Source organism: Abramis brama, assembly GCF_963993115.1.
Source record: "Abramis brama genome assembly, chromosome: 16".
Classification (NCBI taxonomy): Eukaryota; Metazoa; Chordata; class Actinopteri; order Cypriniformes; family Leuciscidae; genus Abramis; species Abramis brama.
In genome coordinates, this window is record NC_139978.1 from 8,915,655 (window position 1) to 8,933,227 (window position 17,573).

Here is a 17,573-nt window from a genome sequence, read left to right on the forward strand (position 1 = left end):
ACAGGAATGTTGATTAATGGCTGTGGTGTCGTTCGCAGAGTGGAGTCTAAATAAAGGTCTGACAGGTTGGCATCATGGCCGGGGTCGGGCCAATCCACATGCCTCCATCTTGGAGAGAAATACATTTTAATTAAAGCAAAGCATAACTCGATCCTGGAAAAGTGCAGAAAAAAAGTAGGCTATTTGCAGAAAGATTTATTCTTTGTTCACACTTCATTTTCCCCCTCACACTCTTTCACTTTTGCTTTTTGCTCTCTCCGTCCCTCCATCTCTCTCACACACTGACTGCCGACCATCTGCGTTTAACGCTTTGAGCGTTTTTTTCTACTTTTTAAACATCAACGACTCTGTTTTTGAGCGAAGGCTAGTGTACCTTTAAGGAAAACGTAACTGCACCGCCAGCACTTGTCATATCTCCAGGCTGCATTTGTCACACAGAATAATCATAATAGCCAAGAGAGCATGTTCTTAAAGCCGTAGTTATTATGAGTAAAGCGCTGGAGAGTTCACTGGCTATGTGGTAGGTAGGACATGAGTTGTGGAGTTTTAAGCCATCCAGGGCCGTGTAGATACAACATTCCTCTACGGCTAGCCGAGCTCCCCTCTGAGCCGCGGGTGAACGCCTGCTTAAACTCAACCTGTGACAGAATGCAAGACATGCACGCAAATTCATTCATATTTTGCTTGCCTTCCTCTGCTCCATTTGTATATTGCTACTTGAGCATGATGGAAGAAAGAGTGTAAGACATAATGTGTAACATAAACCAAACCAAACTCTTAGTAAATAAAGATTCCGAAAGGGTGTTTTCGCAGTAATGCCATAGATGAACCATTTTTGGTTCCCCAAAGAACCTTTTTAGTGAATGGTTTTTAAAAGAACAATTTTTTTTTCTTGGTGTGAAGAACATTTTAAACAATCTAAAGAACGTTTTTACACTATAAAGAACATTTAGTGCAATGGAAAGGTTCCATGGATAGTAAAGATTCTCTTTTTTAAGAGTGTACATGCAATGTAATATATTCTGTTTCCCTGTATATGCTCCCTGTGATATAAGCCTTTGTCTTGTCTTGTCTTGTTTTTCACAGACAAGGCTTAAGCCTAGACCCAGACTAAAATGCATGTTTGAGCTGTTTTAACTGAAATCAACTTGCACTGTCACTGTATATATATTACAATATGTACGTGCCATTGTTTTGTCTCAAGATGCATACCAGTAATGTTTTTTTTTCTTTCTAAGGCACATTTATAAAAGTTACTTGAAGGAATGAAAATTCTGTCATCATTTACTCACCCTCAAGTTGTTTCAAACCTGTATGATTTCTTTTTTTCTGCTGAACACAAAGGAAGATATTTTGAAGAATGTATTTTTTTTTCCTACTACAGAAGTCAATGGGGTCCATCAACTGTCTGGTTACTGACATTCTTCAAAATATCTTCCTTTGTGTTCAGCAGAAGACAGAAATTCATACAAGTTTGAAACAACCTGAGGGTGAGCACATGATAACAGAATTTTCATTTTTAAGTGAAATATTCCTTCAAATGCGCTATTTGAACTAAGGCCTAATTCTGGCTTAATCTAAGCTCTATGTGTGAATCCGAATTTCTTAAAATAAGATATAAGATTCTGTCCTGGCACTTGTCATTTCTTTTTTATCTGTATGTTCATTTTTAATCTTGTAAGCTTATAAGTTCATTCATTCATACTGTTCATAAAAATTTTCATTACTGAAATGAAATGGTTTCCATCTTTATTTTGTTCTGAGGGAGGCTTGAATCCTACACGTCTTTTGAGAAGTATGAAAAGAAACGGTGAGGTAAAACTTGTTCTTGTGCAGAATTCATCCCCACACAATTTTCTTTATAAAACAGATTCTTCATAAGTTGCGTCTGGAGTTTGTTTTTGTGTGAGTATCAATAGTGGCAGTGCTGATTCTGGATCAGTGTCGAATGTCCTTTGTGAGTAAGGATTGTTGAGGTAGGATGAAATCTGAAACGATGTAATACACGGCGTACAGTGGCCTGGGATGCTGGGGGTGTAGCCCACATGGGAATGATGGGAGAGGAGAAGGAATGTTGAACTGGTAGAGTTGGTGGTGGGACAAACTGAATCACTTTGTATGAGGAACACAGGAGGGCAGTCTTTAGACACTAATAGCAGTCCCACACGAGGAACTACACAGTAAAGCACCCATTTCATTTAAAACACTTAAAAGTCACAATTAAAAATGCATAAATGCCACTGCCTTAAATAAAATCTCACACAAATGCCTCTAGCTTTTCTGAGCCATTTTTGCAACGGCTTTTAATCAATTGTTGTGGCAGTGACTTTCAGTGTCCTAGGCGGGTAACCACAAGTGTAGTTCATCACATGAACCATGATCATGTTTGACAAACAGAAAGAGTCCAAATACTTTTTGTCTTCTTTTTGATCAGTGTATCTATTGCTTTATCAATTTGAAACCAAACAGCTGTCTTTTTGTGATGTTTTGTTTGCTTTCACTAAAATAAATATGACTTGGTTTGATATTTTGTTATCTAATGCAGTGATATTCAGACATGTTTACAGTATGTATGGTGCACAGTGTCCAAACACAACTTCAAAGAATTGCTTCAGATCGTAGCAAATCAAAGCAATACAATACAAAAGCTGATATAAGGCAAAAATGTCGAATGTTCCTGGAAACGGACTATGTTAACGTCTGTGATCTTTGCTGTTGCATTCTGAAGATGAATTTGTAATTTGAGATATTCAAGCTTCATCACACAGATTGGAATCAAAACTCCCACTCAGTATTCCAGTTCATTACGTATTGGGAAATGAATTATGATTGCTGAACTCTTTAGTGCATTTCATTTCTTTACAGTTACAGCAGGGACACTTTTCACATCATTGCTTTCAAAGAATATTCCGAAGACTGAAATTGTGCATTACAAATTTATTTTCTAATGTTCACCCAAAAAATTACTCGCACTCATGTTGTTTCAAACCCGTAAGACTTTCGTTCATCTTCGGAACACAAATGAAGATATTTTTAATGAAATCTGAGAGATTTCTGTCTCTCCATTGACATATAGGCAACTACCACTTTGACGCTTCGATAAGTTCATAAAGAGATCGCAAAACTAAACCATATGAATTGAGCCGAATTTTGGCTTCTTTATTCAGATATAAACATTGATCAGCAAACATAAAAGCTCATCCCGAACCTGCCTGACGCGTGAGAACAAGCAGTGTGTGAGTTGATGAATGTTTATGTGTGAATAAAAGCCTAAAGTCAGTCCGTTCATCATATAAAGCGATTGTGTCTCTTCAGAAAATGCGGACTAAACTGCTCAATTCATATGGATTAATTTTACGATCTCTTTGACATTTTTGAAGCGTCAAATCATGCGTAGCTGTCAATGGAGGGACAGAAGTTAGATTTGGAACGACATGAGGGCGAGCAATTAATGATGTAATTTTTTTATTTTTGGGTGAACTATCCCTTTAATAGGTGCATACATTTTAATGCATTATAGGGCGTTTTAACTGGATAAGGACATTTTATCCATTTACATTCTTGGTATGATCTTAAACTAAAACAAGAGTGGTCGTTTTGAGTAAACTGGTTATCTCTGTGTTTTTTTCAGGAAGAGGTTGCATTCTCCTCAAAGCAGTGGAAATCTATCTCTGCTCTTTAGAGGAAATGAGCGCCAGAGAGTGAGGTGTTTGCATGTGTGTAGTTTGGCCGGAGCAGCAGCTGATTAATCTTGCTGTCACACGCACACTGCCTCAGATCGACTGCCTAATAAAACTCATAAACAGGTAAATAAGCAGCCCAGCTCAAGTCTTAATCCCAGCTGCGCATAAGCAACGAGAGGCAGTCTTCAGCTTAAACGAGGGACAATAAGAGTGATTTACCACTGCGAGAGTGTGTGTTTGAGTCTGTGTGTGTGTTGGTGTCTTTGTGTGAGTGTGTTTGAGGGCATGTCTCACTGGTATTTGCATTGGTTTGGTATTCTTTGTGTTCGTTACATATTTGTCAACTGTCATGACGTTCCCTCACAAGCTCACGTGCATGGGTTTCTCTGTTGTGAAAGCTCTTTAACGACTGCAAACTGCTTTTTTTTTTTCTTTTATTCCCCAAACAAAATATGAGAAATGGAGAAAATGTAAGTTCTGCCTACCTAAATAACCACAAGGCCTTCTTCAACAGTACACAATTTCACCATTTTTTTAAATTTATACTACACCTTCACATGCTTGACCTAATAATGTTTTAGCTCCTGTCACTCTGGGGCCTCCATGTATGCAAAAGCATAAATGTGTTGATTTTGCTGGGACGTCTGGTGAGGAGATGGTCCTAATCAAAAGGAAACTATGCACAGTCACTCCAGGAAGGGCTGATGAGAAAGAGGAGGGGAACACTGAGAGGTCTTTCACTGAAACCTGCTCTCTTCCATTTATGAGCCACTCAGGCAGTCCCATCTGCAAGTCAAAGTCAACACTCAGCCTGAGCAATGAATTCATTAGGGGGACTTTGATTTTTGCTTAGTGTTTAAATTAATTAATGTTGCCATTCATACGTCAGACATTTAACCAGCCCCCTCTGCCAAGCCTTGTTATGTTATAGATAGCCTATAATAAGTGTAGGCTATACATGTGTGTAGTTTAGTGTGTATCTATAAATAAAAATTAACGGGTTTGGAAGGGTTTCAAGAACATTAATTACTGAGTTGTTTAATTAAACCTGCTGTGCACAAGAAGGCAGCAATTTTACCTCATGAAAAGTAAACTTGGTAACGCTTTATTTTACAGTGTCCTTGTTACATATGTTACATGTACTTACCATAGTAATAACAGTAAAGTATGCATAATTACATGCAACTAACACTCAACCAAACCCTAATCCTATACCCTAACACTATAGTAAGTAAGTATAGTAAGTTAATTAATATTACTGAGTAGGCCTACCTAAATATATAATTACGCTGTACCAATGACACCTTCAAATGAAGGGTTACACTTTATTTTAAGGTGTCATTGTTACAGTGTAATTATATATTTAAGTACAGAGTAATATTAAGCAACTACATTACTATAGGGTTAGGGTAGGATTAGGATTTGGTTGAGGGTTAGTTGCATGTAATTATGCATAATTTACTGTTATTACGTAAAAAAAAGACTGTTACCCTTTATTCATAAAAGCTAAAATTGTGTAGATGTGTCTCCTATCTTGTGCTAGAGTGGCACATCTGACTTGATATCGCCGATTCATGGCAAAATGTGTTTAATCGATCAAGCTTTGCGAGTTGTGTGAGTGCGCTTAGATTTTCAACCATCATGTGTCCCGTCACGCACCATTGACAGACGCAGTTTATTCCCGAGACTTCTGCTGATGCCCTTCAGCCATTTGCCCCGTGTGTACTATTGAGCAAAAACAGAATGTTATTGAACACACAGCTCTTAAATGTAATAAATGATTAATTAACCTTTTCATTTAGCCCTGGTCATCAGAATACCACAGTAAAGGCCCTGGGGGAATATTGAAAATTGTCACATGACACAATCGCGGTGGCTCTCGTGGACATCTTTATTTTTTAAAATAAAGATAGATTGCATACAACAATATTTTAAGTGTGTCTTTAATTGATTTATGTTGATATAATGATAAAAAAAAAAAAAAGGTAACACTTTATTTTAAGCTAACGTAGTTACACGTTAGGCTACTGCATGTAGCCTAATTATTATAGTAATAACAGTAAATGATCTATTATTACAAGTAGGCTAACTGACCCTAAAACAAAACCCAACCCCAACCGTAACTCTCTAGTATGTAGTTAATTAATATTAGGCTACTCCGTTCTTATTTTACGTCATCTTAAAATAAAGTGTAACCAAAAATAATGATGCCTAAACAAAGACCACAATATTATAAGAATAGCATAGCCACTAATTTAAAGAGTTTGTATGGGTCGATCATGTTGAACATGTTGAATTCGATTGTAACATCATAAAAAAAATTGTAGCAGAATTATTAGATAATACAACGAATTCGAAAATACAAGTTGAATACTCTTTACTTCAGGCTGAAGAAAAACATTAAGTTAAATTAAATTAACATTAATTTAAAAAATAAGAATGAACAGATAGGATAGGTATATTATTATTGATCGGTGTATTGTTATTAAATTAATGTATTTGTATTCAAACATTTATATTAATTTAAATGTATTTAATAATAATAATAAAAATAAAAATAAATAAATAAATATTTTGTTTTGTTAATTTGTTTATTATTGTTGTTGTAAAAATCACATATAAATCCAATTTGTGTCAGTACAGTGTCTGCATACCTGCACTGACCCAAGCGTATCAAGAGACCAGAAATCAGATCATTTGATCATCTTCCTGTTTGCCGATATGAGCACATATTTGGGATGTAAAGAGACTGTGGTGTTCCCGCAGACAGAGTGATTGATCACATCATATTAGGGGTCGTTTCTGCACGGGGTAATTTTCTTTTGCTTGCCTCGGGCGATCCTCACATGTGCGTTTCCATGAAGTCTCCAGACTCCGTCTCTTTTCATCTGCAGGGATGACAACAATAACAACGACAACATCGAAATTTACCTTTCCGAGACGGGATTTTGACAGGAAAAGCACTTAACGCAATTTCCTCCAGCGCAATTAATCACAAGCGGTTATGAAGATGCGTGATGAAAGCGGGCGAATCATTGCAGCATAATTAATGTAACATGCCATATGCCGCTTATTCAAGACTTGTGGTTATATGTATCATATGCATGGGGCTGTGCTCTATTTTACAGCTGTTACACTGTTGTTAAATTAAAGCACTGTTATTATGCAAACAAAATCATTGTAGCCTATTATTTCATTTGACTCTATAAAACACCGCTGAAGTGACAGACTACAGGCATGAAAATGCTGATTTTGTGGAATGACATTTCTAGAAGCGATTATCAGTTTTACAAACATTTCAGTTTTGAAATCATAGCTAAAAATCTTTTTTAACTCACAATAAATTATTGCATTAGGTTATGTATTTGTATGAGATGTGTAGCCTACATTATTGTATGTGCAGAAAATGTGTTTGTAGGTCATATGTGGATTATTTTGTGATATATGTTGTGTTTGACGATGTTTGTATAGGTTAAATCAAATGTCTTTGGTAATGCTGTACTGTAATGTGTTTGTAGGTTATGTTGTTTATGTTGGGATATTGAGATAATCTGTTTGAAGGTTATGTATGGATCAGGTTATATTGCATGTTTAGATCCTGTTTGTAGGTTGTGTGTGCATTAACCGTGGCGCCCGTATAGTCCTTCGCTTTGAACGAGGACGGACAACGGAGGAAAAAGTCTGTCTAGGATTAGTGGTCAGATTTCCTATTTCCCATACACTCCCAAGGTCTTGAACCCAATTAATGGCTAATAATTACCCAGGGAACTTAACTGTAGGTAGTTGCTCTCGCGGTTTCATTAGCTGTGAAGCGCCTTACGTTATAAGGGCACAGGCGTGTCACCAATCCAAATGCGCGCGATGGAATATATATATATATGTCATATATATATATTTAAATCACTTGCAATCTGTAAAACAGCTTTTGTAAGTGTTCGACATGCGCATGCTTGTTTTCACTGTTTACGCTGCCTCACCTCTCCATTCTCAAAGTGTTTACGGCAACCACCACTATTGCCTTCTTTGATCATGTTTTGGTACTACAGCCATTGAGTACCTTTGCCAATTTTCTGATTTCCCTCTTTCCTACACACACACACACACACACACGTACAATGGAGGGAGTGAGGGAACTTGCCTGAAGCCCCGTCATCATGAAGTTGTGTTTACTTTGCCATTACATCCACTGTATTAGCATGTAAAGATCAGAGCGCAGGCGTAGTTGTCGCAACAAGTGGGTTTTTTCCCCCGTGTGTTCCGAATGTGGCCACTGCTGGCTTGATATCATTTCACATATTGAGTGTGGTGAGATCCTATCAGTGCGTAACACATAAGCCGAGCCCTTTCCTACCATGAATAAAGATTTGGTTTCATTTGCTTTCGACGAACGTATAGCAATCTCATCCGTCTAATTCTAATCAGTTTTATTTATAACGGTTAAACATGATTTATTATTATTATTATTATTATTATTATTTGTATTAGCCTAATAGTATTTATTTTTTATATCTGTTTTTACTTGTTATTTCCACTATTGTTTTTATCATTAGCTGGCTATTAATAGTAGGCCTAGTTATAATTTTTTTGTTCAAATAAATGTATGGTAAAATTAAACGATGTGTGCCAATTAATAACGGTATAAATTGTTGCAGTCTGATGTACCCAAAAGTAGACTGTAATTTCTTTTCTTTTTTTTTGCTGACTTATTTTTTATTTTTTATTTTTTTTAAGTACAATCAACTTGGATCGAAGTCATTTCAACTTAAATTCAGTTAAGCTGACTTAAAAAAAATGAGTTGAATAAAAAAGTGTTTTTTGATGAGTTAAAGCTATGTAAAAACATGTTGTCATAACTTATTGATCATATTTTTTTTTACAGTGTCACCTAATAAATAAAATTAACAATAAAAAATAAAAAGAGCTTCCTAATTTGTTAAAATGCCTTTTTGTAAGTTTAACCCAAAATATTGTATTAAAACACTTAACATTTTGAATTCTTATTAGAATTAATTAGACTGAACACAATGACAGTGAGACAGTGGTGCCTGTATACATTTTATTTGACTTAGTGAAGTTAATAAAAATACACGTACAACTATATCTATATCTATATATATCTATATATAGCCTATATATATATATATATATATATATATATATATATATATACATATATATATATATATATATAGTTGACAAACCTCTTGAATGCTGTCCTTAACTAATTAAGATGACACAAACTCTGTGACTGGCATCAGTTCTCAGTGTGGATGTTCCTGAGGCCTGGTTTGCAGAACACCTCTCTTCCGGGGTCTGGGCCAGCATCCCTCCCTTCCTGTGCTAAACCACAGGAAAATGGCAACAATCTGGAAAGAAAATAGTCCAAATGCGTGGTTACAGCCATCACGTTTCCAGGAGCTTGTAAAAAGGCAGACGTTTAAATGACGCAGAAAACTATTCCCCAATGAGCTAGTGATGAGGAGCAACACTTTTCTTTACAAGTGTAATTACAGTTAAATGCCTTTACAAAGGTGTTGCTCCGTATATGAAAAAAAGTCCAGCACAATGTGTGAGAGAGATTTTCATTTGAATCATTGTGTAAGGAATGGACAAACAGCAAGCTTTTACTAAAGAAAAACGAGCACAATTTTTATATATAGATCTGTGTATCAATTCATCTTTGTTCGCTCTAAAATCAAACAATAGTTACATTTTATGGGCTAAATTGTATAAAGATTAATAATTCATCTTTATATCATAATTAATAATTCAACACAATAATGTCACTTTTTTTAATAGCCAGCACCTGTACATCTCGTGATCAAATATAATTTAGGTGTAATTAAGAAAAAAGCATTGTTTAAAGAAATAAACTCCGAATTTTTGTATCTCGCATATCCAATTGAATGGCAATACATGTTTCGTATCGTATCATATGTCTTGACAAGCGAAGGTTTTACCGATAAAACATTTAATATGGAGTCAATCAATAAACCAATAAATGTCATTCGTCAGTGGGGGCTTAGTAACAAGATCTCTTCTTCCTTCAGAGCAGGTAACGGCAGGTTTAATATATGTAAAAGTGTTTAAAGCATTGTGCCTTGTTAGTCCATCTAAACCTCTTCAACACGCCAAAAGCAGATGAGCCAAATAAGGTGCACAATTATTATTTCATTAATGAATGAAATAGGCTCTGGAGTTTGTTTGCATAAAATCAAAAGCCTATCCACCGATAATTACGCATAGCCTACATAAACGTTACGCGCCTCATTCGGCCTAAAACATTTATTTGAGAAAAAGCATTGTTTTAGACATGTTTCACAATATGTTTATTGTGAACAATCATATTTATTGGTTTTAATACGGAATCAGCTCGGACCTCTATATCTTCTTTATCCAATATCTTCATAAAAACATAAAAGAGTAACCTATGTAAAGCATGTAGTTTGGGAATGACATCAACGGAAAAAGACTGACAGCGACCCTCAAAGTTAGTGGACATGCATGACTGTTAATGGCTGCTTTAAATGTCTTTAAGACACCTGCGCGAGCTCTCGAGCTCCCACGGGATCTCGTGACAAAACGACCCCCGTTTTACTGCAGAATGCTCTTCTAACTACAAAGAGAAATAATAAATAAAAACTGTCAGGTTACTATCCTTCATCTTAAGATTGTACAATGATTTCCAAAACAGTTGAGAAATAATAATAATAATAATAACAATAATAATAAAAATAATATAGAATTACATTAGATTGTGGCAAAAACCGGCAGCCTGGATTATATAATTTGTAATAATGAAAAACGCACAATAATGCAAATATTTAGGCTATTGAGTTTTCAATCCGGATCATTTCCGACAGTACCTTTCCGCATCAGTACCTGACTCCTATCTTTTGATGTGTCTTGAAGGATATATATTAAGTGCCAATTGCAGAAAATGTTGAGCCTACTATGAGGCTTGATTCTGACAGCAAGCCTGTCTTACAATGATCATTAAAATGCAATGATTGTGCACATGCAGTTTAGATGTATACAGTAGCCTAGTCTATACGTAAAACAAATAATTCAACAGAATCATACTTACATGAGTGAATCGGTTGCCTTGTCGTTCCCTGCTTGCTTTACCTGCACATAAACTGCCACGAATTTGTACATACCAAATACTGATGTACAAAACCTAATCGAGACCTAAAACCCAAACAAGACCCAGAATGCATTGTTTCAAGAGAGAGTTTATATGAATATATACCATCTCAGTGCGGATCCGACGCATGCACTCATACATACAGTATTTCTACATTACACACAATACACACACACACTCTCTCTCTCTCTCTCGCTCTCTCTCTCTCTCACACACACACATGCACGCACGCACGCGGGAGCTTCTGGCCGTCTGGAGTCTAGCGCGCGGAGACTCGGGTGGCTCTCAATAGCAACATTGAAACTGAACACACCTTTTACCTATTTATAGAACGCACCTAAATTAATAATGTTAATAGTTTTTTTTATTTATTTAAATATGAGGCACTCACCAATGTTCTTACATCCACATCAGGTACAGAGACTTTCACAATAAATTACTATTACAAAATGAGTAATATGCCCAGAGAACGTCCATATAATTGAATTTTCTGAACAACATGAATACTACTATTATGCATAAATAATTTATTTTATGAAGGAATATGCTTCATATAATTACATATTTTGCAACAATATTTTCATGCTTTGAAATCGTCGGGTGCATGAAATGTTCGTGATCACCTTGCGTATGAGGGCTGCGACCTTGACCCCATCCAGGATTCAATGTCCAGTGTCGTACCGAATTCCGCAGGTCCCTGAAAAATAGCACTTATTCCTCCTCAGGAGCTCAAGAAGGGGAGGTGGGGGGCGATCCGAGATGTTGCGGAGCGAGTGGAGGAGGAGGGAAAGAGATAAGTGATCTAAAGGAGACACGATAGGACAAAAAGTGATGATGATGAATACATTGGAAAGTTTTTGGCCCTGACGAGGGTGTCAGATTGAATGGCCTGTGCGCATGTGCGAAGGTGTCCAAACTGACAATGCTCGTGAGATGAAGATAGCGCTGCTGCTGCTTCTGAGCTCAAGGAGGACGCGAGGAATCTACAAGCCGACAAGATGAGATCCAAGGCGAGGGCGAGAAAACTGGCCAAAAGTAGGTCCTTCTTGCGCTTCTTTCGCTCCTGAGCGGCCGCGCGGTACTTTGAACCCTTGCGCACATCACCAAAGTGTCATTTTCATTGATCAGTTCCTGCTGAGAGCGTGTCTTTGTCCGGTGCGTTTGTTTTTCAGCTCTCAATTGCATTGAAATCGCTCAAACTCTCCGTGATCCGCGCGTAACCAGATGCTGCCGTAGCGTGCTTGTTCAGAAGTTTCGTTTGTGATGGTGCTTTGGCTGAAATGATCAGGAGAGCGTTCCCATGCCGTGCTGTTTCCCTCTCGTGTTTTAGCGAAGTCGAGAAACCGTAGAGAATTGTTACACGAAAGTTAGCGGAGAGTTGTCGAAAGGGATAGTAACTTTTTTTTATTGAGTGGTTCCAGGTCTTGTGAAATCATATTCCTGCTTGTTGAAATAGTGGGCGCTGTAGCACTGCTCATGGACCCCAGGACGCACAGACTGAGTGTGGAGATCTCCAGGGTTTTTCTGCCTGCACGCCGGATGCCATGGAAGAAGGAATATGAAACAAAAACGGACAATTCTTCTGATAATCTAAAATTAGGAGGTTGCTTTAGGAATCCTTGTCCTCTGGGGTCTGTTGCGGCTCGGCAATGGCAAATCAATAATGCATATAGGCTATGGCGTATTGAAGAAAATAGAGTCAGTCGGCTCTTTTCTGGACTCGAGGAAAAGTGTGTAAATCTCCTCTGGACTCGGCACGATGTCTTTGCTTATTGTTTGTTTGGCTTTCTCTTGTATTCCGACTTGTTTGTAATAGATAGGTAGGATTTTACAGTCAAACTGTGTTCTTACATTGAGTGCCTTTGCATGCGACTATAGCATTCAGTGCACAGTTTATTAGAAAAAGGCTTCATTACGACATTAAATTGCAACATGATTTAAAAAGTGTATTAATGAAGTATAACGGTACGAAGTTATGTTTTTAATAGCCTATGTTTCCAGAGGAAAATGATACATACAAACGAATTTATTTTTTACTGAAGATAGCCTGAACTATAGTCGTATGAAACAGTTTTGTAAAATGTTCACCTTAAATGTTTCAACGACGTTTATTAAAATATCAAGACATTTTAGTATCTAAACATATGCAGTAAAGCCCGCGTGGGCCTGATGACCTGTTGATTCATATTGCCGGGAGAACAGCATACTACTCAGTTTGTTTTGGGACAGAAATGTGGGCCTCGGTATTTTCTCATGCACACTTCCAGACTTCTGTAGCGCACGAGACTTGTTTTGCGATGACTCACGAGAATCGCTATTAACGTGCTATCGTGTTTTGTTGTTGGCCATTCAAAATTAATTGGGTTTTGTGTTTGGAGGTCAGTATAGTGACACGACAACTCTCCTGAGTGTTCAATATAGCCTATCAGACCTTCTTTTATTTACATTTCAAGGCATTTATTGTGCATTTCTCTGAGATATTATAGTTTCGTTTTTGTGTTTGAGGGCCTGATCTCAGTTTCTAAAACAAGCGCTTATTAAAGATTACTGATATGGCGTAGGCTATTCTGTGCTTTCCTTATTTCATTTATAACTTATTTCATTTCGTTTCTTTGAATAGCTCATCAGTGTTCTGCTCTTCCAGATTTATATTCGACAGATTTACTTTATGACTTCATTCAATCTGTGTGCGATATCATTGAGTTATGATGTTTCTTAGAGTCTACGGGCTCCCGCGTTCACATTAAGCTCGGTTGTTCACGAATGCATAAAGATATAATAGGCCTACATTTTCAAATGTATCTGCATTCATTTTAATTGAAATGACAAAGAGACTATACAGATGATAAAACAATGTGTATTATTATTATTATTTTTATAGCATAATGCATTATTCTGTAAATGTAGCCTACGTTGTTTTTCCCCATATATTCTTTTTTTAAACATATGTCCAAACTATTTTTTTAAACGCAAATAATGTAATATTAATACATTGCAAAATTATTATTATTATTGTAGGCCTAACTCAAGAGTTTGCCGTCTCGTATGAAATAGGTATTGCCGAGAAGCTTCTTAAAGACTATACGTTTTTAAAAGACACCGACGGTCATTGCTTTTAATTATTTCTCATACCTCAGTTCAATCAAATGTCATAGCCATAATTATGTTTAATTAAATGATATTATAACAGGTTAATGTGTGATCCGAGTAAGGCACAACCCCCCATCTGGCGACTGGATCATCTGCTATTAGTGAACGAATCAAGTGGCCATAAACGCAGGTATTACAAGAGCTTGATTCATAATATTAGGCCATTCATTCATTTTCGACGAGCGTTTAATGCTTTATAATTTAACATTAGTAATCGGTGGTTTTATTTACAACCACTTAGTACAAGCTCTGCCTTACGATATTTAAGTTAAGTTTCACAGAGAAATTAGTTTGTTCTGGCGCCCAGGTATATTCGCCCGATACAGTCTCTCTCTCTCTCTCTCTCTCTCTCTCTCTCTCTCTCTCTCTCTGTCTCTGTAATTTATTTGAACCATTAGTAACCGTTTTACAATGGTAAAATCATATTTAAATTTAAATTGAATTGTAATGTTAGGGGAAAAATATTGTGTAATTTGTGTAATATATTTATAATAATATTGGAAACAAATATGAATTATTTTTAAACTATCTACAGTTGGAGTTATATGTCTAATAAATAATGAACTCAAGCGAGGCCTTGCTCTGTCACGAAACACAATGTTGAAAGTGTATTTTTCTGGGTTCGAGCGACATATGCATTCATTCATTCATTAATAATTTCAGTCGGATCCGACTCTTGGTGATTCTGTAGGCCATCTCCCGCCATACACGAGACGAGACTGTCCATTATTTTTTTTTGTCGATGATTTTTCCTGGGCCATGTATATTTATAGGCTATGCATACAGGCTAATTGACGTCACTGAAGAAAAAAAAAGGTCGGAACACTCATAATTGCTAATTAAAATATGCCACACAGATATATTGTAAAAATATGCATTTTTTTTTTTTTTACGATACACTGTTTATTTATTTATTTAGCACATTGCAAACATATTTAATTTTGTAATATACTTGTAATATTACTTATTTGTTTTAATCTTATAACATAGCAGAGGGCAACATTTGTCAAACTTTTTTTTCTCTCTTTAACTGAAATGTGGGCTTTTTTTTGTTGCTGTTTACATTATGCTGTCCTTGAAGAGAAACCATTGCACATAGAAATAAAATAGCAATGGATAACAAATCAAAAAGTTCTTGTGCAGCATATGTTGTTTTGACAAGACATAATAAAATCAAGCCATAACACTGTAAAGCAACAATAGAAGCTGTGTGTGATGTCTTGCTAGAAGACACAGCCTGTCAGCACTCAAAACTGGGCTTTTACTGGCAAAATGGCTGACATTTCGCTTCAGGCTAGTTTGACTGTGTATATGTGCACAATATGCTTTCACACATGAGAGCTGGAGTACAGATTAATGGTGCATGAGCCATTAGAGATGTATTACTCCTCACGTGCAAGTGTGTGTTTGATAAGAAGCTCTTGTTAAAAGCCATATGAAAGTGCCAGTTAGACTGGAAGAATTGTGAGAAAAATCATTAAATGTGTGCGTGTACAATACATAAGTGTGTGAGTTCATAAAACACACACACACACACACAGGTGAGTAACCGTAATGAAACCAGTTTGTTTTGTATTTGATAATGTTACAATCATCTTGCGCATAGAATGCATGCATACACATATCTGTCCTCAGTGGGAGCCTGTAGGGCAGCTTTTGACCAGACGGCCTGCTTAGTTAACCCCAATCTTGAGCGAGAGGAAAGGTTGATGGGTGGCTTATGGAACGCAGGCAGAGCTGGCCCTGTTTCCCGTCGAGAGCGCATGCCCACCTGAGCTCAGCTCACCGCGTGAATCGCCCTGTGCTTCCCAGAGGTGAGGCAGCTCCATCTCAACCTTGCTCACATTTGTCACACGTCATTCATTCTACTTGGTTTTTTTCTTTTTACTGTACTGCGCTGTTATTGTTCGCTTGTGGCACCTCTTTATGACATCACAGTGACTCGCTGGTGGGAGGGCCTTTCACGCGTGTGTCTAAACACTGTTTCAGCTGTCCTCTGCCGCACTGGAACCGCACACCCTTTTTTTTCTTTTTCCTTTTTCGTTCACCCAATTGTAGGAAAAGTCTAAGCCTATCACTTGACTGTGTTTTGGCAGTCATGCGCATACCTTAAGGATGACTTTAGTGTCTTGCTGTGTTTCCTCCCAGCATAACGCATTTTATTTTGCTTCTCAAGCCTTGTTTTTTTAAGAAAAAAAATAGGATTTTTAAGAACAGGCCCTCATGCTGTGGAGCAGAGAAGGGTGCAGCGGGCAGAAGGGGAAAGACAGCCATTACAGAACTGTTAAAGCCATGTCTGAGAGAGAGAGACGTGCTTATCATGTTACAGCCCAGGCTGTCTGCAACTCCTTGGCCATAGAAGTGTGTTTTTTTAAGGTGTTTGGGTGAATTGCAGCTCATTATTCTTTCTTGCTATGCGTGTTGTCTTGTATTTGCCATTGAACTCTAAAGTAATCATTTATTTTGGATAATTAAATTGCTGAAAATATTTTCATTGATTTTTTTGTAATTATATCTTTTAGTCCGTTTGGAATTCTTCAATACTTTTATTAGGGGTGTAACAATATATCGTGTCACAATAAATCGCAATACAAAAATGCAACAATATAAAAATTACTGTGTGAGAAAAAGTGTGAAAAGAGTTTTAGTGTCAATACTACATTAAACTACTATATATGATGTTAAATATAATGTATAATAATACAATGGGGGAATATTTGTGGGTCCTGATAATGCCAAATGTCTGATGTTACCAGTAAAAAGTGGCCTACATTATTTTAAATATATCTAGTCAGTGAAAGAGTGCAAGCATATTAGTCTAAAATAATTCTGTATTTTCAGCTTCAGAATCATGAATATTTTTACTACTGTACTGTGCATTGGGTTATCAGCAATCAAATTTAGCATTTTAATCAGTGGTACATTTTTTGTTAACCTTTTATCATATGTCTTGGAGTTGCAATAATATTGTATCGTGAGTTCAGTATTGTGATATGTATCGAATCGTGACATGAGGGTATCTTTACATCCCTAATTTTTATTAGATAATTATTATATTTAGTTTAGTTTAGCAATGTTTGCTTGAATTAAATACAGTAAATATACACTAAAAATGCTGGGTTAAAATCAACCATTGCTGGGTTACTTGGCAACCCATTGCTTTGTTTTTTGACAGTGCTGGTCAAACAACCTCATATTAAAGGTTATTCATTTTAATGCAGTCTGTTATATATATTTTTATGTAATATTTTTCTCAATGGCAAGCCAGTCTTTGACCATCACAAAGTACTCAATTTGTTTTAAAGGTTTTAGGAAAAGCAAGAGCAGAAAACAGTTTTTGAATATGCAATAAATATACATAATAATGAAGGCGTTTTCAGAATATCCCTTTCTGAAGTAAGCGTTAAGTAAACGCTGATCTGGGATCAGCAGCCGCTGCACTTGTATAATGCAAACAAACACTGGTCCCAGCTCTACAGCAGGAAGGCACTTAAGGCACCCTAGTACACAATTAAGCGTCTTCTACTACATCGTGCAACCTCCGAACGCTCCGTGGCTGGAGTTGGTCGATACTGTACAAGCTTTGTACGCCC

At 36.7% G+C, this 17,573-nt stretch overlaps 1 protein-coding gene across 3 annotated transcripts in view; it reads left to right on the top strand.

The window, feature by feature from the left end:
- Positions 1-11,219: 11,219 nt before the first annotated feature.
- The window catches only part of prdm16 (PR domain containing 16), a gene marked incomplete at its 5' end in the record, with an annotated part of 226,185 nt that continues 219,831 nt past the window's right edge, over positions 11,220-17,573 (top strand). For all 3 annotated transcript variants that reach the window (XM_084087636.1, XM_084087635.1, XM_084087637.1), the window contains one exon: positions 11,220-11,865. In XM_084087636.1, coding sequence (XP_083943762.1) covers positions 11,829-11,865 — 37 coding nt within the window. The remainder of the gene's footprint in view (positions 11,866-17,573) is intronic.